The sequence below is a fragment of the Oncorhynchus mykiss genome, chromosome 8 (assembly GCF_057628025.1).
Source record: "Oncorhynchus mykiss isolate SJ-2025 chromosome 8, ASM5762802v1, whole genome shotgun sequence".
Lineage (NCBI taxonomy): Eukaryota > Metazoa > Chordata > Actinopteri > Salmoniformes > Salmonidae > Oncorhynchus > Oncorhynchus mykiss.
The window spans coordinates 73103167-73128622 of record NC_143029.1 but is presented as its reverse complement, the minus strand read 5'-3'; the positions used below and the strand labels follow the sequence as shown (position 1 = coordinate 73128622).

General features: G+C 42.0%; 1 protein-coding gene across 6 annotated transcripts in view; it reads right to left on the bottom strand.

Annotated features, from left to right (window-relative positions):
• Positions 1-25456, bottom strand: part of LOC110530474 (arf-GAP with GTPase, ANK repeat and PH domain-containing protein 3) — a 299837-nt gene that overhangs the window by 76655 nt on the left and 197726 nt on the right. For 4 of the 6 annotated variants that reach the window (XR_016482590.1, XR_016482589.1, XM_036986120.2 and 1 more), the window contains exons 5-9: positions 23004-23145; positions 22324-22458; positions 16677-16804; positions 15435-15590; positions 8117-8203 (exon numbers count right to left, since the gene is read on the bottom strand). Coding sequence is in view for 4 of the 6 variants with exons in the window: in XM_036986120.2 (XP_036842015.2) it covers positions 8117-8203; positions 15435-15590; positions 16677-16804; positions 22324-22458; positions 23004-23145 (648 nt within the window). In the remaining 2 variants the exon portion in view is untranslated. Of the gene's footprint in view, positions 1-8116; positions 8204-13221; positions 14943-15434; positions 15591-16676; positions 16805-22323; positions 22459-23003; positions 23146-25456 lie in introns of those variants that run through there. The other 2 variants (XM_090182495.1, XM_090182494.1) reach the window with 2 other exon arrangements.

The following is a 25456-nucleotide window of genomic DNA, read 5'->3' as shown; positions in this document are numbered from 1 at the left end:
AAACACCTTCACCAGCTTCGGGGAAAACAACATCAAGCCGCCGACGGCCGCTCACAAGGACTGTGTGCTGTTGTTCTCCGTGGCCTATGTGAGTAAGTCATTTAAAAGTTTTAACCATCACAAGGCTACCTGCCCAAACGGCAACCCAAGATGAGTTCTCAGAGCATGTGCAGACCAGCTGGCTGGAGTGTGAACGAACATATTCAATCTCTCCATATCCCAGTCTGTTTTCCCCACTTGCTTCAAGATGTCAACCATTGTTCCTATACCCAAGAAAGCGAAGGTAACTGAACTAAATGACTATAGCCCCGTAGCACATACTTCTGTCATCATGAATTGCTTTGAGAGGCAAGTTAAGGATCATATCACCTCCACCTTACCTGACACCCTAGACCCACTACAATACGCATACCACCCCAACAGCTGTTCATCGACTACAGCTCAGTCTTCGACACCATATTGCCCTCCACCCTGGGTCTTAACCCCTCCCTGTGTAACTGGGTCCTGGACTTCCTGAGGGGTTGACCCCAGGTGGTGAAGGAAGGCAACAAAACCTCCTCCACACTGATATTCAACACGGGGGCCCCATAAGGGTGGTGCTCAGCCCCCTTGTACTACCCGTTCACCCATGACTGTGTGGCCATGCAAGTCTCCAACTCAATCATCAAGTTTGCTTTCGACAAAACAGTGGTAGGCATGATTAGCAACAACAACGAGACAGCCTACTGGGAGGAGGTGAGGGCCCTGGAGGAGTTGTGCCAGGAAAATAACCTCTCCCTCAACAAAATGAAGGAGCTGATTGTGGACTACAGGAGACAGCAGAGAGAGCACACCCCCATTACCATCGACAGGGACGCAATGGAGAGGGTCAAAAGCTTCAAGTTCCTTAGCGTGCACATTACTAAGGACCGCAACAGCGCCTCTTCAACCTCAGGAGGCTGAACTAATTCAGCTTGGCCTCTAAGACCCTCACCAATTTCTACAGATGCACCATCAAGAGAATTCTGTCAGACTATCACCGCCTTCTATGGCAACTGCACCGCCCACAACCGCAGGGCTCTCCAGAGGGTGGTGTGGTCAGCCCAACGCATCACCGGGGGCACACTGTCTTCCCTCCAGGAAATCTACAGCACACAGTGTCACAGGAAGGCCAAGAAGATCATCAAAGACCTCAGTTACCCGAGCCACGGCCTGTTCACCCGGCTACCATCTAGAAGGTGGAAACAGTAGAGGTGCATCAAAGCTGGAACTGAGAGACTAATAAACAGCTTCTATCTCCACGCCATCAGACTGTTCAAAAGTCACCACTAGCCGGCCTCCACCCAGTATCATAAGCTAAAAACACAAGCATTTCGCTGCACATGCAATAACATCTGCAAATCTGTGTAAGCGACCAATAAACTTTGATTTGATTTAAGCTTTGCTAAACACACCCATAACCACCCTATTAGAGGGCCCCAGCAGGCCTTTAATCATCACTATCAAGAGGTTTTTTTTGAATGTCTTGTCTTGAAGTTTGATAACCACATACAATTACATGCTGCTGTTATTAGTGACATTTCAAAGATGGATTTTGTAAACATCTTTATATTAGCTTGTGCGAAACCTGCTCTTTCACACCCATACTCTTCATGATTTTGTCTTTGTGACTGAAAGCTTGGCCTATTAAATGACTAAGACTGGCATTGATCTAAGTGTGCACAAACTATTTTTTCTATGATTTGGTCTATAAAATAACTGAAAACACATTTTAATGGCTTTATGATCTTCTGAAGTAAATGGCGCTGTCACAAGGCCTCTGGCAACGGTGTAATGCATGTTCTACACACAAATAATGTTACACATCTCCTGTCCTTATTGAACCAGACAGAAATCTATACATGTAATCAGTGGACCAACACAAATTCATCACTGGTTTGAAAAGATCGATAATAATACTGGGAGGATTAATATTAGTCCGTATTAGTCCAATATAGGAACTTTTTACACAACCAATTCATTTTAACTAATTGACCTGTCAGAAAAGATAGCAAAATAAAAACAATTGAATCCTCTATAATATATTATGAAATTGAACACAATGAGAATAATTTAGTAATAATTTTAAAATATTAGAAGAATGAATTGATCACTTAAAGCAAATAGTTTTATTTTATCATGGCAGTAATAGAGTGAATGGGGGCATGCCGTGAACAGACGTAATTTTTTTTATTGCGTTTCACCTTCTGTTTCTCCTTCCTTCCCTCCCTCCCTCTCTCTCTCCCACTCACACACACTCAACCATGATCACCATGTTCAGGCTGTGCGACATAAGGAGACAGGCCGATCGCCAGACGCGCTCTCCGTGTCCAGACAATTGTCATATCTACACAGAGGAGATAGTATCTTCCCTTTCCATTGTCACGCTCCTGGAAAAAAATCTGCATCCTGCCACGGTGGCTGAGTGATAGCCCGGGCCTTTGTGACAGCCAGCCGGAGGAGAACAGAAGAAAGAGAAGTGGGGTTTGGGAAAGGGGGGAATAGAGAGAAGAGAGAGGGCAAGAAGAAAAGCCTAATGTCGACAGCTCCTCGGCAGTGAGTGCATTGTTGCCCTTATTTACCATTTTTACATATGGGGGGTCGGGGTGGACAGAGGGAGGGGAGGAGGAGGGGTAGGGGAGGGGTGGCAGGCAGTGTGTAATTTGCCCAATAGGGGGTAATTAAGCTCACATTGGCACTTTGATCTTCCTGATTGTGCATTTCACTGGCCAGGTCAGGACATCAGCTACTCTTAATACACCCCCCCCTGCCCTGCCTGGGTAGATCATGGGACGGGAGCTGGTCTTATCTTATTGTCTGAAGATGCTATGATACCCACCCAGGGAAGTGGCCATACTTCAGGCCATAATCAGATAGGGAGGAATCAATGGGAGAGCTTACAGTAACTATGTATGTTTAGGGGGTGGGGGTTCTTTAAGATCTCTGTCAACTGACCTCCCTCTCACTTGGCCCTGGTGGCCTAATCCCATTAAACCTGATTTAAACCTGGTCACTGATATGGAGGAGAATTTTGCTGATCATTAGGTGTGCTTTGCTTTAGATTTCTTACATAAGGATATTATAATTTGATTTCTTTGGCCCGATCTACAGTTTAAGAGATTAACACCAAACCAACTTTTAAACATGCCGACTTGCCCCAATCTAGATTTCTTGAGAAAACATTTTTCATAGCATTTATACTTTATGTACTACAGCAATATTTCAAATGAGCTTCCAATGCATTTCAATGGAAATAAAACAGCCATAGATTTATAGCTCAGACATACCGGTAAGATTGTCAAACGTTTGCATGCCGACAGCACTTAGCACCTCTGAACAGTGTTAGCAGTCCACCTCTTTTGTGTTCACACAGCAAAGAATTTGAAGCCGTCATCCACTCAGCCTTGTTAAATACTCCAAACCAGAAGGTGGCAGTAGTGTTGTTTGGAAATGTATGTCCACGTGTGTTGCTGTGTTACAGATCTGTGAAGTCCCTCAATCAGTAGTGAATTTCAAGCATAGATTCAACCACAAAGACCAGGGAGGTTTTTCAATGCCTCACAAAGAAAGGCACCGATTGGTAGATGTGTACAAAAAAAGAATGAGAAGCTGAATATCCCTTTGAGCATGGTGAGGTTATTAATAAGGCTTTGGATGGTGTATCAATACACCCAGCCACAACAAAGATACAGGCATCCTTTCTAACTCAGTTGCCGAAGAATAAGGAAACCTCTCAGGGATTTCACCAAGAGGACAATGGTGATTTTAAAACAGTTAGAGTTGAAGGAAAAAGGAAACAGCACACTGCTCTTGATAGTATCACTGATCTTTAATAAGCTTATTAAAGATCAGTGATACTACAAGAGCAGTGTGTGGTTTCCTTTTTCCTTCATCTTGTTCAATTGTTGCCATGCACCTGCAAATAAGATTGCTCAGATGTGCGAGTGCCTTTTGAATTTTGTAAAACAGTTAGAGTTGAATTGTTGTGATAGGAGAAAACTGAGGATGGATCAAAATCATTGTAGTTACTCCACAATACTAACCTAAATGGCAAAGTGAAAAGAAGGAAGTCTGTACAGAATAAAAAATATTCCAAAACATGCATCCTGTTTGCAACAAGGCACTTAAGTAATACTGCAAAGAATGTGGCAAAGAAATGAACTTTTTGTCCTGAATACAAAGTCTTGGGTTTGTGGCAAATCAAATACAACAAATCCTTATGCTTATAGCTTTATTATGTTTATTTTATCCTAAAAACCTCCCTAGTCCTTGCAGATGAAAAGCATAGAGTACAAGTATGGTGGTGGCTGCATTATGTTATGGGTATGCTTTTCATCGGCAAGGACCAGGGAGGTTTTTAGGATAAAAGAAACGTAATAAAGCTATAAGCATAAGAAAAACCCTAGAGGAAAACCTGCTTTCCATCAGACACAAGGAAATGAATGTACCTTTCAGCAGGACAATAACCTAAAGTACAAGACCAATTATAAACTGGGCGGTTCGAGCCCTGAATGCTGATTGGCTGACAGCCGTGGTATATCAGACCGTACAACACGGTGTGACAAAACATTTATTTTTACTGCTCTTATTACGTTGCTAACCAGTTTATAATAGCAATAAGGCACCTCATCGGTTTGTGGTGTATGGCCAATATACCACGGCTAAGGGCTGTGTCTAGGGCCTCCATGATGCGTTGTGCCTAAGAACAGCCCTTAGCCGTGGTATATTGGCCATATACCATACCCCCTTGTGCCTTATTGCTTAAATATAGACTGGAGTTGCTTACCAAGACATCATTGAACATTCTTGAGTGATCTAGTTACAGTTTTGACTTAAATCATCTTGATAATCTATGGCAAGACTTGAAAATGGCTGTCTAGCAATGATCAACAATCAACTTGACATAGCTAAGAGACTTACCCAAAAAGACTAATCACCACCAAATGTGCTTCTACAAAGTATTGACTCAGGGGTGTGACTATGTAAATTAGTTAATTCTGTATTTCAATTAAAAAAATGCTTTTATTTTATTTTACATGTCACTTTGTCATTATGGGGTATTGTGTGTAGATGGGTGATAAAAACATATATTTAATCAATTTTGAATTCAGGCTGTAACACAACAAAATATTAAATAAGTCTAAGGGTATGAATACATTCTGAAGGCACTGTAGATTCCAAATGTTAGCTAACTAGCTGTGCTAATGTTGCTATTTTGTAGAAATCCCTTGTTGATACTAGCCAGATGGCCACAGATGATGAAGAAACAATTTAATTCACTCTCCATAATCCAATAGTGCCAGTGCCAGCCCACAGCCAAATGTTTAGCGAGCTAGCTAATGTTAGCATATTCGCTAGCTAACACAAAATAGCTGGCTAGCTAAGGACACTGCACAAACTCGGCTGCTAACACAGGCAGCTGTTTCATGTAAACTAATCCATTGTGATGTAATTTTAATACAATACTAGTTACAGTGGTTAGCTAGTTTGGAGAAAGTATTTAGTGTTGTGTGCATTGCGTATGTGCACTTAACTAGATACCATCCCATAGCGTACAGTACACTGGATATGAAGTGTGACTGGCTCGTGACATTTAACCGTGGATGTATGGATAAAATGCTGTCTTTTTAAAAACTTTTTGCTGTCACTCTTGTTGGATCCCCAATGTGGGGGTTCATGCTCTCTGATTGGCTCAAAATCAAGTTGTTGGCCACTAACAAGCATTGTGATTCTACAAGTAGAAACGGCAGGTTCTTCAATACTGGGTCGGCAAGCAGCAGATACCACTTGTGTTCTAGCAAGAGAAGGAACGGCCTCCCAGCGTGATAAGTACCTACCGGCAGTGAGATTCTCTGTGTGCTTCATGCTTTACATGGTGACAGTTTAGACCGTAACGTACCTAGTCTTCAAGCGTTTTGGTCAGAAACGCAATTCAAACTTTAAAATGTGCAGACCGGTCTGGAATCGTGCGCTTGTCAAATACTTTTTAAAACCATTAATACTTTTTGAACTATAAAATATTAAGTGTTGATAATAGGCTTGAATGGGAAGTATTTGAATTTGCCACTGCTCTTACACATTTTAAGCTATTGAAACCAAACCAACATTGGCATATTCAGACTGACCCTACTTAGATTGCTTGTCAAAATAATTTCAATACCATACATATTTTTGCACCATAAACATTTTAAATTAGCATAAATTAACATACAAATACACGGTCCTGCTCCTCAGCCAATAAAGCTACAAGCCCAACTATAAAACATTCAGGCTATCCTAACTTCAAATTCATTCAAATCTTTATCAACTATAACTATATAAATTAGCATAAAATAACCCAGAAATGGTAACTCTTGAACCGTTCAAGCTAGAGACACCAAACCAATGCTCACATGTTCAAGCTAGCGGATGCTATCCAATCAGTTTAAGCTAGAGACACCAAACCAACTTTCTCATGTTCAGGCTATCCTAACTTCAAATTCTTGAACTTGTATCAACTTTATCTATATAAATTTGCATACAGTTGCATAAAATCATCCAGAAACGGTAACTCTTGAACCGTTCAAGCTAGAGACACCAAACCAATGCTCACATGTTTAAGCTAGTTGATGCTATCCAATCAGTTTAAGCTAGAGACACCAAACCAATGCTCACATGTTTAAGCTAGTTGATGCTATCCAATTAGTTTAAGCTAGAGACACCAAACCAATGCTCACATGTTTAAGCTAGTTGATGCTATCCAATCAGTTTAAGCTAGAGACACCAAACCAATGCTCACATGTTTAAGCTAGTTGATGCTATCCAATCAGTCAATTAAAATGTCAAAACCCTAAATACTAGCAAGCACACCCTAAAAAAGCTAGCAAGCACACCACACTTTCTTTAAGAAATGCACTTTTCTAGTTACAGTTCTCATTGGGAACAAATGGAAATTCAAAGTTTTTTCTCCATTTGCCAATATTTCCCATGTGTTTCGTTGATTTTATACTTGTATTCTTTCTAAATGTCCAGAAATGAGGACAGCTTCCTGAACAGCAGGGAATACTTGGCCTATCACGTTTAAAATTAAGTGTACACTGACCATTCCCATAATTCCTGGTTCAGAAGGATAATTCTAGGATAAGGATGCTGACCCTTTCTAAAAGCCCTCATACAATCAGCAGAGAATAATGCATGTGTCAATGACTCCTCATCCTGGTTCAAAGTTATACCCTTAAAACAAATTACCCATACTCAATGTGAAGTGTTATTCTCCTGCACTTCTAAAAAGAAAGGGAAATTAATATTAAAGACTGTAGAATTCAAACTATATTTGAAGCTTGGTTACATGCCCAGGCTCATGATTCTTACACATGACCGCTTTAAGTGTTTTAATGCAATGTTATATTTGCTCATAGTGTTTTTGAAATAGATTTTTGGGGACTAGTAAACTATGATGATCAGATTTAGACGCTTGCATTTTCTTGTAAAATGAAGAGACAACAAAGTTAGTTTTTTTTTCTAATAACACGAAAAAGTAACATAAAATATGTCTGATGGATATATAACATACCACAACATTCGGAGAGGCATTACAAGCTACATTGCCAGAGAAATCTCTAATGCTGAAAATAATACCTTGTCAATATGTGACACCTAAACATACCAGAATATGATTGCATAACATTTGACAACTGCTTTGGCCAATAGTGCCTAATAGTCTAAATCTTTGAACCCATCCAACCTGACATCTATACATCCAGTAAGGACATAATCTAAAGATTATGATGTGTATGTCTTGATATCCGTGCAAGAAAATTCTGATGTTCTTTTTCATGTAATTCTGTGAACCCTTAGCACTACTGGTTTCTCTTATTCCTAATGTTGTATCAAATATTAATGTGTATATATGCACTAATGGGCAGAAATGTGCTACTTACACAGTGAATGTGCTATACTTACGTGAAAACTATTGTTGTGCCAAAAGCGACACCCTATTCCCTACATAGTGCACTACTCTTGACCAGGGCCATTGGCAAAAGTTGTGAACTATATAGGGAATATGGTGTGATTTCAGACACAACCTATGACTAGTGTAGTAGTAGAGAGAGGCACTCACCTGTTTGATGGGTATGGCCCTTCCACTGCCTATGCTATCTGTTTTACTGTCAGTGTTCTTTGCCTGTTCACTGTTGGCTTTCCGTGACTGCAAGGAAACAAGAGAGTCAGTCAGTCAGTCACAGCAACAAACCATGGCGATGGGGTGGGAATTGAGTGAGGTGCGTGTATCAAGGTGAGCATGGGGGTCAGAGGTAAGAATGTTTGGAGGTTGGGGTGTGTGGATCGTGTGTGTCTGGAGAGGGGTTTGGGGGGGCGGACTCAACATCGCAAAACAAAATTCTCAACAACAACAAAAAGCTAAACAAACAAGCAGACCAGCGTAACATACAGCGGGAACATCAACGTGCGTGCAGTAATAACAAAAGAACAGACCAGAACAGAACATAAGAAACATCTCAACACTTAATAAATAGGCAGTAGACCAAAAGACCACATTGAGTCATGACTCAGTCCTGTAAACCCATGGGAGATCCATCCCGCTGTTAGGCCCACAGTGGACCCTTCCAGATCTGAGAGGAACACCCCTCTCTCAGGCCCACAGTGGGCCCTTCCAGATCAGTCCCAAATCAAGTTTCTAAGGCCAGCAGGGGCTTTTTGCATAGATCCATTGACAAGTCAAGTTGTAATGCAATAAAAAGTAGAAAAGGCAGGTTAGGGGGAGAGAAGGTTATTATACAAGACGGACAAAGAAAGTTATCAAATAGGAATTTCATATTGCTTTTCCTCCCAACCTTAAACCTGTGAAATTCCTGTTGAAACACCAGGTGGGAAAATGCATTTCAAATCATCCACAGTGTTAGGGTTAGAAGTACAGGTGCTGTTAAACATGTTCATTATAAACAACAGTGGAACCCATCAGTGAACAGGTGCAGCAGCACATTTCACCAACACCTGCTGCAAATACATGACATTTCAAATGACAGACTGTGCAGGGAAAATAGTCAAGCAGTGAACATACAGTATTATCCCATGTTATGACAAACAGAGTACTTAGACACAGAAGATCCCCAAAGCACAGACTAACAGGTGAAGAACAGGAAATGTCACTCATAACCAACAGACAAGACTATTATGATCTCACTCAGAACAGGATGAAGGGATGCCCAATCAGTCACCAATGGAGAGAGGTAGAGTCTGAGTTCAAGTAAACCAACTCTGGTTTATCATTTTCAACATTTTATTGTTTTATTCAGATAATTTTTGTTTCTATACAGACACCATACAAATTAAGTCACAGGTTTCACTTTCAAATAAGATCAACATAATGAGCCAAACATTTCAGTTCCCACAAAATATAGGATGGACAATAAAGGCATCTTTTTTTATTTTTGATATATTTCATATGTATATCATATACTTTCTATAGAGTACCATTGTAAATACAATACAAGATATACAGCAGTCTTATATTTTTCAATACCTAAATGATATAAAAGCGATTATGGAATAAGTTCATAATCTTCATACCAAACCCAAATTGAAATAAATTAATAAAGAAGAAAACAAGTAAATAAATATCAATAATAAAGAATAGAGAAATGAATAATTCCAAAATCATAGTCAAATTAAATAAATAGAAACTACATTCATACAAGTCGGTGCAATCCATTTGCCATTCGTTATTCATTATTCTGTATGATACCACTTCTCCCTGACGCCCTACTCTTATTTTTATGAAGGCCTTCATAAAACTATCCAACATCACCCCTAACATACCCTTATTTAAGTTGACCACATATTCAAGTCCATTCAAGACTTTCCTTGAAAAGAAAGAGAAATGAAAAAAAAACAAAACAATAAAAAGAAAGAGGGAAGTCAACAACTGAACGTACTTCACACCTCTAGTTAGGGTTGCAGAATTCTGGGAACTTTGAATAAATTCTCTGGTTTTCTAGAAATCCTGGTTGGAGATTTCTGGATTTCCTGCTTATTATCTCCTGATTCTGGAATCATCCAACCGTGATTCTGGGAAAACCAGGGAATTTATTGAAGGTTGACGGAATTTTGCAACCTTCCCTCGAGTCCTCGTTTTATGGCAAAAAGCAGTTTGATGTCATGTAAGAGAGAAGTGATGTCATGTAAGAGGGAAGTGATGTCATGTAAGAGGAAGTGTCCTTTGAGTGGTTGAATCATAATTCCAAGCGTGACTTAACTGTACACAGACTGTTTGTATGGGTGGAAAGTTTGAAGTACGGAGGTGGGGTATAAGAACGGGGGGGCATTTCCAGCCGAAAAGAGTCCCTACATTCTGTCACACTCCAGAGTGTGTGAATATGACCGTTTTTCACTTTGAGCATGAACTGACTCCCAAACGTCCAACGTTACTTGTTGTCTTGTCACAAAGCTGTATGGTTTCCATAGTGCATCATGTATTACCCAGGATGCATTACCCAGGATGCAAAGGGGACAATAGGGTTAAGCAGCAAAAACTATTTTAATGCTCTAGTCCCTAGGCATTACTCCTCCTTATTGGGAATGACAGGCCAGAGGGACAACTCATTTAGGGGTGCAATGCGGTTTGATTTTTGATACCACAGAGCTCTTCTAATGCGGAAGGAGTTAGAAAGCCCTTTTTGATGAAGAAAGGTTGGGAACAGTAGCAGAAATCTGCAAATATCGAAAAGAAAAAACATTCCAGAGCGTTTTTTAATTTTTTTCCTTAAGGGTGTATATCCAGTAAAACGTACAAAAGTAATGAAAGGAACTAAAAACATGTCAACAAAATGGCTGACAATTATACATGAGAGTTGAAGGCTATGAGGTTTAGATGTGACAAAATGGGGGGGGGGAGTATGCAAAAAGGTACTCTTCAATTCGTCATGACAATGTTTATGAAAATAAAGAAAGAACAAAAATGCCTCAAACCTATTGATGTGGTTACTAAACCATGGAAGCACTAGGAAAGGATTTCTGTGTACTCAGCTGACACCTAGTGGCCATTATTAGTCATGACAGAAGTGGGTTGAGGGTGATTGATGACTATGGCTGGTTTGACTGAACTGACTGGTGGTAAAAAAAGACATGGTGGATAAACCAACATCTTTCTGAGTAAAGCTTTTAGGACCTTTGAGAAATAAAATCACCCTAAAACTATTATCAAAAGCTCCAATAGAGGCAGAGTCACCTGTCAATTTGCAATGCACTATAAAGCTAAATGTCCAAATGTTTTCAAGGTAGCCTATTTCAGCAAATTAAAATATTAAAATGGTGCCCAGTGACCAATAAATATATAGTTAGTAACTTAAATCAATGATATTCATATTTGTAATAAAATTGTTTTTTTGTTGCTTTTGAGATGACGTCAAAGCCCTTCAGATATCCCAAATACTGATTAGACAAATCAAAATCAAATAAAATGTTATTGGTCATATACACATGGTTAGCAGATGTTATTGCGAGTGTAGCGAAATGCTTATGACATATACTAACCATTTGCATGTGACCAATACAAATTTATTTTACTTGTATAATCAGTATGGGGATATCTGAAGTACTTTGAATTTATCCCAAAAGCTACAAAATGTGGACAGACAGCATGGCATCATCAGACTGTGCACTGGGATACAGAGAAGATTAAGTCATCACTGTGGTATTCTACCTTTTCGCTCAGTGACCTTTGACTAGCGATGGAGAAGAGTAATAAATTGTGCTTTATGATGTATCATAGAGCTACAGTGCCTTGCGAAAGTATTCGGCCCCCTTGAACTTTGCGACCTTTTGCCACATTTCAGGCTTCAAACATAAAGATATAAAACTGTATTTTTTTTTTGAAGAATCAACAACAAGTGGGACACAATCATGAAGTGGAACGACATTTATTGGATATTTCAAACTTTTTTAACAAATCAAAAACTGAAAAATTGGGCGTGCAAAATTATTCAGCCCCCTTAAGTTAATACTTTGTAGCGCCACCTTTTGCTGCGATTACAGCTGTAAGTCGCTTGGGGTATGTCTCTATCAGTTTTGCACATCGAGAGACTGAAATTTTTTCCCATTCCTCCTTGCAAAACAGCTCGAGCTCAGTGAGGTTGGATGGAGAGCATTTGTGAACAGCAGTTTTCAGTTCTTTCCACAGATTCTCGATTGGATTCAGGTCTGGACTTTGACTTGGCCATTCTAACACCTGGATATGTTTATTTTTGAACCATTCCATTGTAGATTTTGCTTTATGTTTTGGATCATTGTCTTGTTGGAAGACAAATCTCCGTCCCAGTCTCAGGTCTTTTGCAGACTCCATCAGGTTTTCTTCCAGAATGGTCCTGTATTTGGCTCCATCCATCTTCCCATCAATTTTAACCATCTTCCCTGTCCCTGCTGAAGAAAAGCAGGCCCAAACCATGATGCTGCCACCACCATGTTTGACAGTGGGGATGGTGTGTTCAGCTGTGATGAGCTGTGTTGCTTTTACGCCAAACATAACGTTTTGCATTGTTGCCAAAAAGTTCAATTTTGGTTTCATCTGACCAGAGCACCTTCTTCCACATGTTTGGTGTGTCTCCCAGGTGGCTTGTGGCAAACTTTAAACGACACTCTTTATGGATATCTTTAAGAAATGGCTTTCTTCTTGCCACTCTTCCATAAAGGCCAGATTTGTGCAATATATGACTGATTGTTGTCCTATGGACAGAGTCTCCCACCTCAGCTGTAGATCTCTGCAGTTCATCCAGAGTGATCATGGACCTCTTGGCTGCATCTCTGATCAGTCTTCTCCTTGTATGAGCTGAAAGTTTAGAGGGACGGCCAGGTCTTGGTAGATTTGCAGTGGTCTGATACTCCTTCCATTTCAATATTATCGCTTGCACAGTGCTCCTTGGGATGTTTAAAGCTTGGGAAATCTTTTTGTATCCAAATCCGGCTTTAAACTTCTTCACAACAGTATCTCGGACCTGCCTGGTGTGTTCCTTGTTCTTCATGATGCTCGCTGCGCTTTTAACAGACCTCTGAGACTATCACAGTGCAGGTGCATTTATACGGAGACTTGATTACACACAGGTGGATTGTATTTATCATCATTAGTCATTTAGGTCAACATTGGATCATTCAGAGATCCTCACTGAACTTCTGGAGAGAGTTTGCTGCACTGAAAGTAAAGGGGCTGAATAATTTTGCACGCCCAATTTTTCAGTTTTTGATTTGTTAAAAAAGTTTGAAATATCCAATAAATGTCGTTCCAGTTTTATATCTTTACGTTTAAAGCCTGAAATGTGGCAAAAGGTCGCAAAGTTCAAGGGGGCCGAATACTTTCGCAAGGCACTGTATGATCATATTACTTAAATCTCCAAAGTGAAATAAACCAAAGTGAAATATTTTGGGAAAAGGTGTCTGAATATTCTAACTAGCAAAACTGTGAGTACAAGTGGTTTCATGAATATGACTGCAAAGTTAGCCACAGTGTTGTTTCTAATTGGTTTGGGTGCTTTTGAAAGGTCTATCTGGTCAAAATGCCCACAAAAGGAAAAGGAATGTGAAATCAAAAGGGTTGAGAGAGAAATAGACACTCTTGTGTCGTAAAACCCATGATGTTAAGGCTGTGTCTCTATCTTGACCACAACTCCCCAACTGAATAAAAAACGGTTAGGGATCACAGTTACCCACTACTATGATTAGAAGAGGTGGCATTGCAGGTTTTATAATACTGTCTTTGTAACTATGTGTGGCCAGAGAGAGATGTTCAGGACTACTGTATTGTGTACGGCGTGTAAATAATTCTGTGTCCTCAAGCGGTCCTCTGAACTGAGATTGATGAAAAAACAAGGTGAAAAGGTGTAGTCTTAAAGTGAATGCTTGGTAAACAAAACTATTTAGGTTTTTCTCTTGTATTGTAAAAATGGCAATGTCTTCCTTGCTCTTGAAGTGTCATTTGGGATACGGTGAGTCGTCGACCCCCCTCCCCCTCGACCTCTCTTCCGCCCCTCCCTGGCACTCCCGCCCTCCCACTTGCTGCTCCTCAGAAGGTCATGAGCTGAAACTCCCGCTCGGCCTGCCATTCGGGCACCCACACGGGATAGGTGGCGTGCTTGGGCATCTCCATGACGCAGACGGGCAGAGGCTCATTTCTCTGGTGGACAGGGTTAGTCACTACCTAGCAGGGGGAGGGAGAAGACAAGGGGCGCTACTAACTGACACACAGCCTGCTCTGCTGCCCAGAGCCTGGAGCCCAGCGGTGGCTACCACAGTAGCTGGGGTAGGGGGAGATGGGAGAGGTTAGAGTGAGGGAGGATGTAGGAAGGCTGGGGTCAGGGTTGAGCTTGGTTAGAGAAAAGGACAGGGCTGGGGTTAGGGGAGAAGGTAGAGGTAAGAGAAAGGGGAGCTGGGGAAGGGATGAACGTAGATTGGAGCAGGAGGGGGCTAAGGTTAGGGGAGAAGGGAGAGGTAAAGTTAAAAGAAAAGGAGACTGTGAAAAGTACAGTGGTTAGTACAAGGGTCTCAAAGGTAAGGAAGTTTAGAGCTGTGCCACAAGATTGAATACGGTAAATTTGGGTTGGGTTAAAGCTAGAGTAAGGATAAAAGTTTAACTAGGGCTATTATAAGTATAGGTAATGGGAGCAGGGCAAGCTGTGGTAAGTACACTGGTAGTGGTCAAATGGCAAAAGTCAGAGATGGAATAACTAGGGTAGGGATACCTACAGTAAGGTAGGGGTGGAGGGGGGAGAGAGGGAGAGCATGCATTATCTGACTCTGTACTGACTGAAAGGGTTATGTTCCTGACTTTTAGTTCAGTTTAGTGTGGCCGGGTAAGGGAACTGGCATTGTTGGCTTTAGTGAGGTGTAGCCTTGCCTCACCCCTTCTCTCCCCCAATAGGGAGTCACTGCAAAGAAAGGATCTAGTAAAAATAAGAGGGGGAGGGAGGGAGGCCAAAGATTGAGACAGTGGGACCAGGATGAGGGTATAAGTGAAAGATGAGTAATTCATGCGCTCATTTACTTCCAATCGGAAAGTAAAGAAAAATGTCACCAACATAAAAAAGGTTTAAAAAAGCTGAGATATTTCTCCACAGTGCTTATAGCTTTGATATTTGCTTTAAAATAAGAAATGAAAAAAATTAATTAAGCTTTTTTTTTTCATAGTATGGGTTCAAAATACAACCCAAGTTGTAACCAACAACCATATTGTTATTATATTTTGTCCCCGTTACCCATTTTAGTTGCTTGTATAAAGAGTAAAGCCAGGAAGGCTTTTTGTGCCTGTTTCTGAAACAGCCAGAAAGGGTAGCTTTGTCTTTGTCTCCATCTAGTGGACAGTATGTGTGCGTGCGGTACTGTGCCCTCTAGTAATGTGAGTGGGTGTTGCTCTGCATCAGCTGCCGCATACTTACAGTGAAGATGTTGGAGCGGCGCTTGGACTGCTTGCGGATGGGTGTGGGCGTGTTGGAGGCAGCAATGGTCTCGATACGCATCTCCCTCTGGCTAATGCTGGGAGTGGAGGGCACAGAGGAGGAGTAGTCGCTGAACACACCACCGCCGTTTGCCGACTGGAGGAGGGAGGGAAGAGAGACCAAGATGGAAAGAGAAAGAGGGAGAAAAAGACAGAGAGAACAGACTGGTCAGTTACAGGCAGGATCTGGGAAAGCGAAAACACCATAGATACAATAGTTTACGTAGGCTCCTGTATGCCTCCTGTATGTCTTCAGTAGTGTCCAGCCTATCCACATCTTCTGTAGTGTCCAGCCTATCCACATCTTCAGTAGTGTCCAGCCTATCTATATCTTCTGTAGTGTCCAGCCTATCCTCATCTTCTGTAGTGTCCAGCCTATCCTCATCTTCTGTAGTGTCCAGCCTATCCTCATCTTCTGTAGTGTCCAGCCTATCCTCATCTTCTGTAGTGTCCAGCCTATCCTCATCTTCTGTAGTGTCCAGCCTATCCACATCTTCTGTAGTCTACAGCCTATCTATATCTTCAGTAGTGTCCAGCCTATCTATATCTTCTGTAGTGTCCAGCCTATCCACATCTTCAGTAGTGTCCAGCCTATCTATATCTTCAGTAGTGTCCAGCCTATCCTCATCTTCTGTAGTGTCCAGCCTATCCTCATCTTCTGTAGTGTCCAGCCTATCCACATCTTCTGTAGTCTACAGCCTATCCACATCTTCAGTAGTGTCCAGCCTATCCACATCTTCAGTAGTGTCCAGCCTATCCACATCTTCAGTAGTGTCCAGCCTATCCATATCTTCAGTAGTGTCCAGCCTATCTATATCTTCAGTAGTGTCCAGCCTATCTATATCTTCAGTAGTGTCCAGCCTATCCATATCTTCAATAGTGTCTAGCCTATCAATATCTTCAGTAGTGTCCAGCCTGTCTATCTTCAGTAGTGCACAGCCTATCTATATCTTCAGTAGTGTACAGCCCATCTATATCTTCAGTAGTGCCCAGCCCTTTGTCTTTCTGCTAGTACCAATTTTCACAGAAGAAGCTCATTGTTTTTTTCTGACCACATAACCTGACCAGGAACAACTCAGGGTCCTAGTATTAACCTACAACTAAAACTAGGTCCCTGAGTCAGGTCACGTGACCAGGAATACTCCTGGATTTAGTTAGAAATATTCAGGATGTGTGCCCTCACCTGGTTAATATGCACAGAGGGGATGGATGCATTGGGGACTGATGAGTGGCTGGGAGAGTTGGGCAGGGACTTGCACGGACCAATAGACAGCTGCTGCTTTTTCCTCAGAGCCACCACCTTCTGGGCAACTGGGTGGGAGAGAATGAGACACAGACAAACAACAGAGAGTTAGGAATCAACAACAACAAGTGGTCAATTGACGACTCTGTTATAAAGTACAATGACTTTCAGGATAGGTATAACTCAGGATAACTCCACAATGTCAACTCTAATATCAACAAGTCTACTGATATTAACAACCACTACAGAACAATTATCTTTAATCAGGTACATATGTGGAGATGAACCTTAACTTATACAGTTCTCCAGAGATACAAAGCATCTCCATTTCCAAGGAATATACTTCTGCAGTATGTTTGGAGAAATTAGCCTGTCTACAGCTCAGGGAGATTTGTGTGATGTTAACCAAATGAGCCTGTCTTCAACCCAGGGAGATCTGTGGTGTGATGTTAACCAAATGAGACTGTCTTTAACCCAGGGAGATCTGTGGTGTGATGTTAACCAATGAGACTGTCTTTAACCCAGGGAGATCTGTGGTGTGATGTTAACCAAATGAGACTGTCTGTAACCCAGGGAGATCTGTGGTGTGATGTTAACCAAATGAGACTGTCTTTAACCCAGGGAGATCTGTGGTGTGATGTTAACCAAATGAGCCTGTCTTTAACCCAGGGAGATCTGTGGTGTGATGTTAACCAAATGAGACTGTCTTTAACCCAGGGAGATCTGTGGTGTGATGTTAACCAATGAGACTGTCTTTAACCCAGGGAGATCTGTGGTGTGATGTTAACCAAATGAGCCTGTCTTCAACCCAGGGAGATCTGTGGTGTGATATTAACCAAATGAGACTGTCTTCAACCCAGGGAGATCTGTGGTGTGATGTTAACCAAATGAGACTGTCTTCAACCCAGGGAGATCTGTGGTGTGATGTTAACCAAATGAGACTGTCTGTAACCCAGGGAGATCTGTGGTGTGATGTTAACCAAATGAGACTGTCTTCAACCCAGGGAGATCTGTGGTGTGATGTTAACCAAATGAGACTGTCTTCAACCCAGGGAGATCTGTGGTGTGATATTAACCAAATGAGACTGTCTTCAACCCAGGGAGATCTGTGGTGTGATGTAAACCAAATGAGCCTGTCATGTGTAGTATAGAGGGACATGGTTGGCCATGCAGACAGCGTAGCGTTCTCTATAGACTCCAGCAGGAAGGAGATTTGTGATTCTGTGAGACGTGAATGAGGGCCGAAGTAGAGAGATGAGTTTACATACTGTATGTCTGACAGCTGGGGAGTGTATCGCTCTTGACGGCTGAAGTAGAATGGGGAATTGAGAAGCCGCTCAAAACACTTACACGTCTTTTAATTACTTAAAAGGAAGCAATTAAAACAGTGCGGAACCAACAAGGCTCCTTGTGTTAACAAACAACGAAAGGGAAAAGTGAACACTGCGTTATGTACACAGTGTACAAAACATGAGGAACACCTTCCTAATATTGAGTTGCAACCCCTTTTGCCCTCAGAACAGTCTCAATTCATTGGGGCATGAACTCTACAAGGTGTCGAAAGTGTTCAACAGGGATGCTGGGACATGTTAACTCCAATGCTTCTCACAGTTGGATCAAGTTGACTGGATGTCCTTTGGGCAGTGGACCATTCTTGATACACACGGGAAACTGTTGAGCATGAAAAACCCAGCAGCGTTGCAGTTCTTGACACAAACCGGTGTCCCTGGCACCTAGTACCATACCCCGTTCAAAAGGTACTTCAATATTTTGTCTTGCCCATTCACCCTCTGAAAAACACATATACACAATCTATGTCTCAATTGTCTCAAGGCTTAAAAATCCTTCTTTAACCTGTCTCCTCCCCTTCATCTACACGGATTGAAGTAGATTTGAAGTGACATAAATAAGGGACCATAGCTTTCACCTGGATTCACCTGGTCAGTCTACGTCCTGGAAAGAGCAGGTAGACATAATGTTTAGTACACTCACTGTATTCATACGTTTGGTAAAGAGAGTGTTTTGAGAGTAAATGAGAGTTATTGTTAAAAATATGTGCTGTACCTACACACTGAAGAAGGCTGTTAAGCCAGAATGTCTGTGTATGCTATCCTGATGTAGTAAAACAAATGTAAAATATTGAAAACTTAAGTAAGTTTTATGCAACATCTTTTTGAGTGTGGACCCATCATATTTGTTTTGCTAAATGTACTGTGGTAACCAGAACAGTGTTGTTGTGTTCAGATTAAGATTGGCATGACCTTGGTAAATTCAGAGATGCTTTCTCCCTGAACCAATAATCAAATCAAATCAAATTTGATTAGTCACATGCACCCAATACAACAGTTGTAGGTATACCTTACAGTGAAATGCTTATTTACGAGCCCCTAACCAGAGAAGTCTATGACTACGGTGGCTGGAGTCTTTGACAATTTTTAGGGCCTTCCTCTGACACTCTGAGGTCCTGGATGGCAGGAAGCTTGGCCCCAGTGATGAACTGGGCCATTCGCACTACCCTCTGTAGTGCCCTGTGGTCAGAGGCCGAGCAGTTGCCATACTAGGCAATGATGCAACCAGTCAGGATGCTCTCGATGGTGGAGCTGTAGAACCTTAGAGGATCTGAGGACCCATGACAAATCTTTTCAGTCTCCTGAGGGGGAATAGGTTTTTTTCTGTCCTCTTCATGACTCTCTTGGTGTGCTTGGACAGCGTAGCGTTAGTTTGTTGGTGATGTGGACACCAAGGAACTTGAAGTACTCAACCTGCTCCACTCTGACATCCTTTTCCTGTAGTCCTTTTCCTGTAGTCCACAACCATCTTGATCATGTTGAGGGAGAGGTTGTTGTCCTGGCACCACACTGCCAGGTTTCTGACCTCCATCAAGTCATTGTCGGTGATCAGTTGTAATATCGGCAAACATAATGATGGTGTTGGAGTCGTGCCTGGCAGTGCAGTCATGCATGAACAGGGAGTACAGGAGGGGGCTGAGGACGCAACCCTGAGGGGCCCCTGTGTTGAGGATCAGCGTGGCAGATGTGTTGCTACCTACCCTTACCATTTGTGGGCAGCCCGTCAGGAAGTCCAGGATCCAGTTGCAGAGGGAGGTGTTTAGTCCCAGGGTCCATAGCTTATTGATGAGCTTTGAGGGCACTATGGTGTTGAACGCTGAGCTGTAGTCAATGAATAGCATTCTCACATAGCTGTTCCTTTTGTCCAGGAGGGAAAGGGCAGTGTGGAGTGCAATAGAGATTGTATCATCTGTGGATCTATTGGGGTGGTATGCAAATTTGAGTCGGTCTAGGGTTTCTGGGATAATGGTGTTGATGTGAGCCATGACCAGCCTTTCAAAGCACTTCATGGCTACAGACGTGAGTGCTATAGGTCGATAGTCATTTAGGCAGGTTACCTTAGTGGTCTCGGGCACAGGCACTATGGTGGTATGCTTAAAACATGTTGGTATTACAGACTCGGACAGGGAGAGGTTGAAAATGTCAGTAAAGACACTTGCCAGTTGGTCAGCGCATGCTCGCAGTAAACGTCCTGGTAATCCGTCTGGACCTGCGGCCTTGTGAATGTAGATCTGTTTTGTAGGTCTTACTCACATCGGCTGCTGAGAGCGTGATCACACAGTCTTCCGGAATAGCTAGTGCTCTCATGCGTGTTTCAGTGTTATTTGCCTCGAAGCGAGCAAGGAAATAGTTTAGCTCGTCTAGCAAGCTCATGTCACTGGGCAGCTCTCGACTATGCTTCCCTTTGTAGTCTGTAATGGTTTGCAAGCCCTGCCACATCCGACGAGCGTCAGAGCCGGTGTAGTACGATTCGATCTTAGTCCTGTATGGACGCTTTGCCTGTTTGATGGTTTGTTTGAGGGCATAGCGGAATTTCTTATAAGCTTATAAGACCCGCTCCTTGAAAGCGGCAGCTCTAGCCTTTAGCTCAGTGCGGATGTTGCCTGTAATCCATGGCTTCTGGTTGGGGTATGTACATATGGTTACTGTGGGGACGATGTCATCGATGCACTTATTGATGAAGCCAATGACTGAAGTGGTGTACTTCTCAATGCCATCAGAGGAATCCCAGAACATATTCCAGTCTGTGATAGCAAAACAGTCCTGTAGCTTAGCATCTGCTTCATCTTACCACTTTTTTATTGATGTAGTCACTGGTGCTTCCTGCTTTAAATTTTGCTTGTAAGCAGGAATCAGGAAGATAGAATTATGGTCAGATTTGCCAAATGGAGAGCAAGGGAGAGCTTTGTATGTGTCTCTGTGTGTGGAGTAAAGGTGGTCCAGAGTTAATTCCCTCTGGTTGCACATTTAACATGCTGATAGAAATTTGATAAAACAGATTTAAGTTTCCCTTCATTAAAGTCCCAGGTGAGCGTTTTCTTGTTTGCTTATGGCAGAATACAGCTCATTCAATGCTGTCTTAGTGCCAGCCTCTGACTGTGGTGGTATTTAAACAGCTACATTAGATAGGTAGATAGTGTGGTCTACAGCTTATCATGAGATACTCTACCTCAGGCGAGCAATAGCTCGAGCCTTCCTTAGATATCGTGCACCAGCTGTATTTACAAAAATACATAGTCAGCTGGATCTTGCCTTACCAGACGCCTCTGTTCTATCCTGCCGGTGCAGCGTATAACCAGCCAGCTGTATGTTCATAGTGTCGTCATTCAGCCACGACTCCATGAAGCATAAGATATTACAGTTTTGAATGTCTAGTTGGTAGTTTAACCTTCCGAGTAGGTCATCTATTTTATTCTCCAAAATTGCACGTTTGTTAGCAGAATGGAAGGAAGTAGGGGTTTATTCGATCACCTATGAATTCTCAGAAGGCAGCCCGCCCTCTGGCCCCTTTTTTCCGCCTCCTCTTCACGCAACTCACAGGGATCTGGGTCTGTTCCCGAGAAAGCAGTATATCGTTCGCGTTCGGCTCGTCAGACTAACTAAAGGAAAAAAAAGGATTCTACCAGTCCATGGTGAGTAATCGCAGTCCTGATGTCCAGTTATGATTTTCCGTCATAAGAGACGATAGAGGCAACATTATGTACAAAATAAGTAAATAAATAAGTTACAAACAACGCAAAAAAAACAACAAATTGGTTGGGGGCACCATTTTAGCGATTTGCAGCATGGGTAGAATCTTCTCTGAGAGTTGTATCATTTGTTGACTGAGGTTCATCTTGGCTATTGGCACTGTGTCCAACATTATATATCCCTTACCAATTTCCTTCCCATGTCTTTTCCATTGACATTACATTGCCATTCAGTAGAGAGTATGAATGGCTAAATCATCTGCTAGGGAAGATTGGATACTGGATAGCAATAGAAACACGATGTGTGGACGTTGGCCTCTGCAATGGTACACTGAAGACCAGCATTATGTACTCCTGATCGCAGGGATCCACATTTTTGTCCCAGCACTGACACACCCCATTCAGCTACTAAGTTAATCAAGGGATTGGATATTAGTTGATTCATTGAAATGGTTGCGTTAATGCCAGTCCAGGACCAGAAATGAAGTACTCAGTGACATGATGGCCAAGCTACAGTACGTCCCCAGTGCCCAGTAACCCAGCCCTCACCATCCTGGAAGACTCGTTCCACATTGAGGCCATAGGTGGAGCAGGTCTCGTAGTAGGTGCAGCGCTTCAGATCGTTGGACAGCTTCCTCGCCCGCGAGTCATCGATCACTCTGGGGTTGGCAGCACTGATGGCATCTGGGGAGAGACAAAAAGCACCAACAAGACTGTAGTCACTTTGAATAATATACAGTAGGCTTTACATGTCCTTTTTCATTTGAGAAATTTTCATTTGGGGGATTCTGTATATGAAAATGAACACTAAAGTCTCAAGTCTATGCTAAAACTAAGGCCCAGAGTTGTTCCTGGTCAGGGCATGTAGTCAGGGTCAGAAAACTCCCAGCCTTACTTTAGGTCAGGTGATTTATGTAAGTTGTATAGTAACAACTGGCTACCGCTAAGCCACAAACTACCACTTTTGTCCCATGTCTATATTTGTATACTCCCTTAAAATGAATAAAAGCCTCATTCTGTTTAACTTCTGTAAAAAGCCAGATTAAGACCAAAAGCCGAAACACGTTGGATAAACTTTTAGCTATAAAGAATCTTTTGTATTTCATTTCATTGTCCTTGAAGTATTGCTGAATCTCCCCTCTCCTTCAGTATGGGATGAAACAAACAATCCAAACAATATCCATAGCTTAAGGGAATTGCCTGGTTAAATCAAGGTCCAAATGAAATACCTTGCGTCCCAACCAGGACCATGGGGACCTCTGCTGTGTTCCTGTAGCTGGACAGACGCAGGAAATAGTTGTAGACTGTCTGGAAACTGATCTCATCCTCCAGACTGAAGACAAACACCACAGCGTCTACCCATGCTGCAAACTGGAGGGGACACAGAGACCAAACACAAGAATAGGCTTGGGATGATTCAACACATAAAAAAGCACCAACAAACAGTTGAAGTCAGAAGTTTACATACACCTTAGCCAAATACATTTAAACTCAGTTTTTCACAATTCCTGACATTTAATCCTAGTAAAAATTCCCTGTTTTATGTCAGTTAGGATCACCTCGTTATTTTAAGAATGTGAAATGGCAGAATAATAGTAGAGAAAAGGATTTATTTCAGCTTTTATTTCTTTCATCACATTCCCAGTGGGTCAGAAGTTTACATACACTCAAATAGTATTTGGTAGCATTGCCTTCATAGGTGACCAAGAACCTGATGGTCACTCTGACAGAGCTCCAGAGTTCCTCTGTGGAGATGGGATAACCTTCCAGAAGGACAACCTTCTCTGTAGCACTCCACCGATCAGGCTTTTATGGTAGAGTGCCCACATGGAAGCCATTCCTCAGTAAAAGGCACATGACAGCCCACTTGGAGTTTGCCAAAAGGCACCTAAAGTACTCAGACCATGAGAAAAAATATTATCTTGTCTGATGAAACCAAGATTGAACTCTTTGGCCTGAATGCCAAGCATCACATCTGGAGGAAACCTGTCACCATCCCTATGGTGAGGCAGGGTGGTGGCAGCATCATGCTGTGGGGATGTTTTTCAGCGGCAGAAACTGGGAGACTAGTCAGGATCGAGGGAAAGATGATCGGAGGAAAGTACAGAGAGATCTATGATGAAAACCTGCTTCAGAGCTCTCAATAAATCTAGCCCTATTGAGATGTTCACATAAAAATTAGTTGCAATCAATTTCTTATGGTGAACCATAACTAGCTGAAACAAAATTATATCATGAATCTCCTGATTAGGTTTTTGTATGAATAACCACAGCAATTTAACGACAACTTAATGAATAATTCCCTTTTCTTATTTTTACGGTGGTGGCTTCAGTTCCATATGTGTGCAGAAGAGGGCAGTGTAGCAAAAGCCATTTCATGCAGAGCATCTGTTATTGTGTCAACGCCTGTGTCGCCAGTTACAAGGGGGAATATCAATGTAATCTGAAGTATAGCTATTACAAACCTGTATCACAGGTTATCGGAAGGTGGAACCTGCTTTCCCCTCCACCATTACACAAACCTAATCTATATACTGTATCTCTTAGTGCAGCACCAGGGAGAGAGGAGAGGAAGAGGTTTCCCTCAGGCAGCAGAATAAGGTTCTCATAATCACAATAGCTTCTGAGAAAGTGGTTAAGGAGGAAACAGAACCGTGCCCGAGCGCTAACAGTGTAACAAGCCCTTTTCTACCTCGCCTCCACCTCCTTCCTCCATTCAGGCATTCAGCAGCGTTCACATCTATCGCTCCTGAGCCCCAGGGGAATGAATCAGACCTGGGTTCAAATACTATTTTAGTTCATTTAAAATACTGTATCTGTGCTTGATTGAGCTTACCTGTTGCAATGGAGCCAATAGAATAATCCCAACAGAGCAACCCCCGCCCACCTGGCACTCCAGACAGGTACCCAGCTAACAACAAATGTTCCCTTAAGAGTCTCATTAAGTCATTAACTAACATTTCCATAGGAATGTTCCCGTGATGTGCAAGGAATGTTTCAAAGAGACTTAATGTCAAATAGAATTGACCAGGAACTAGTAACCATTTTCTCAGAATTTAAGATATTATTATGTTCTAGACACGTTTCATGGGAATGTTGAAAGAACATTTATGTGTCCAGTTTTCTGAGTGTTAGGAGAATATTCCATCAATGTCCCACCAAACATACACAGAACATGGTTGCCATGTTCTCAGAATATAAGCTATTAATGTTCAAGGCACATTTCATGGGAACGTTGCATGAACATTTCTGTGCATTGTCAGGATATCGCCTGATAGTCCCAAAGAAACGTTACAAAAAAAATACAAAAAAAAACAGAACATTGTTACTGTTGCCAAGCCAATCAAGGCCCTGATTGGTGAACCACTGATCCATTCATAACTCCGTCAGTTGGCAAGGTTAGAGATACTCACACACACTGCTTTTAACAGTGTTCTCAACTTACATATTTGACACACTTTGACGTATACTGAACAAAAATCTAAACGAAACATGTTAAGTGTTGGTCCCATGTTTCTTGAGCTGAAATAAAAAAAATGCCAGAAATGTTCCATATTCACAAAAATCTAATTTCTCTCAAATTGTGTGCCCAAATTTGTTTACATCCCTGTTAGTGAGCATTTCTCCTTTGCCAAGAGAATCCATCCACCTGACAGGTGTGGCATATCAAGATGCTGATTAA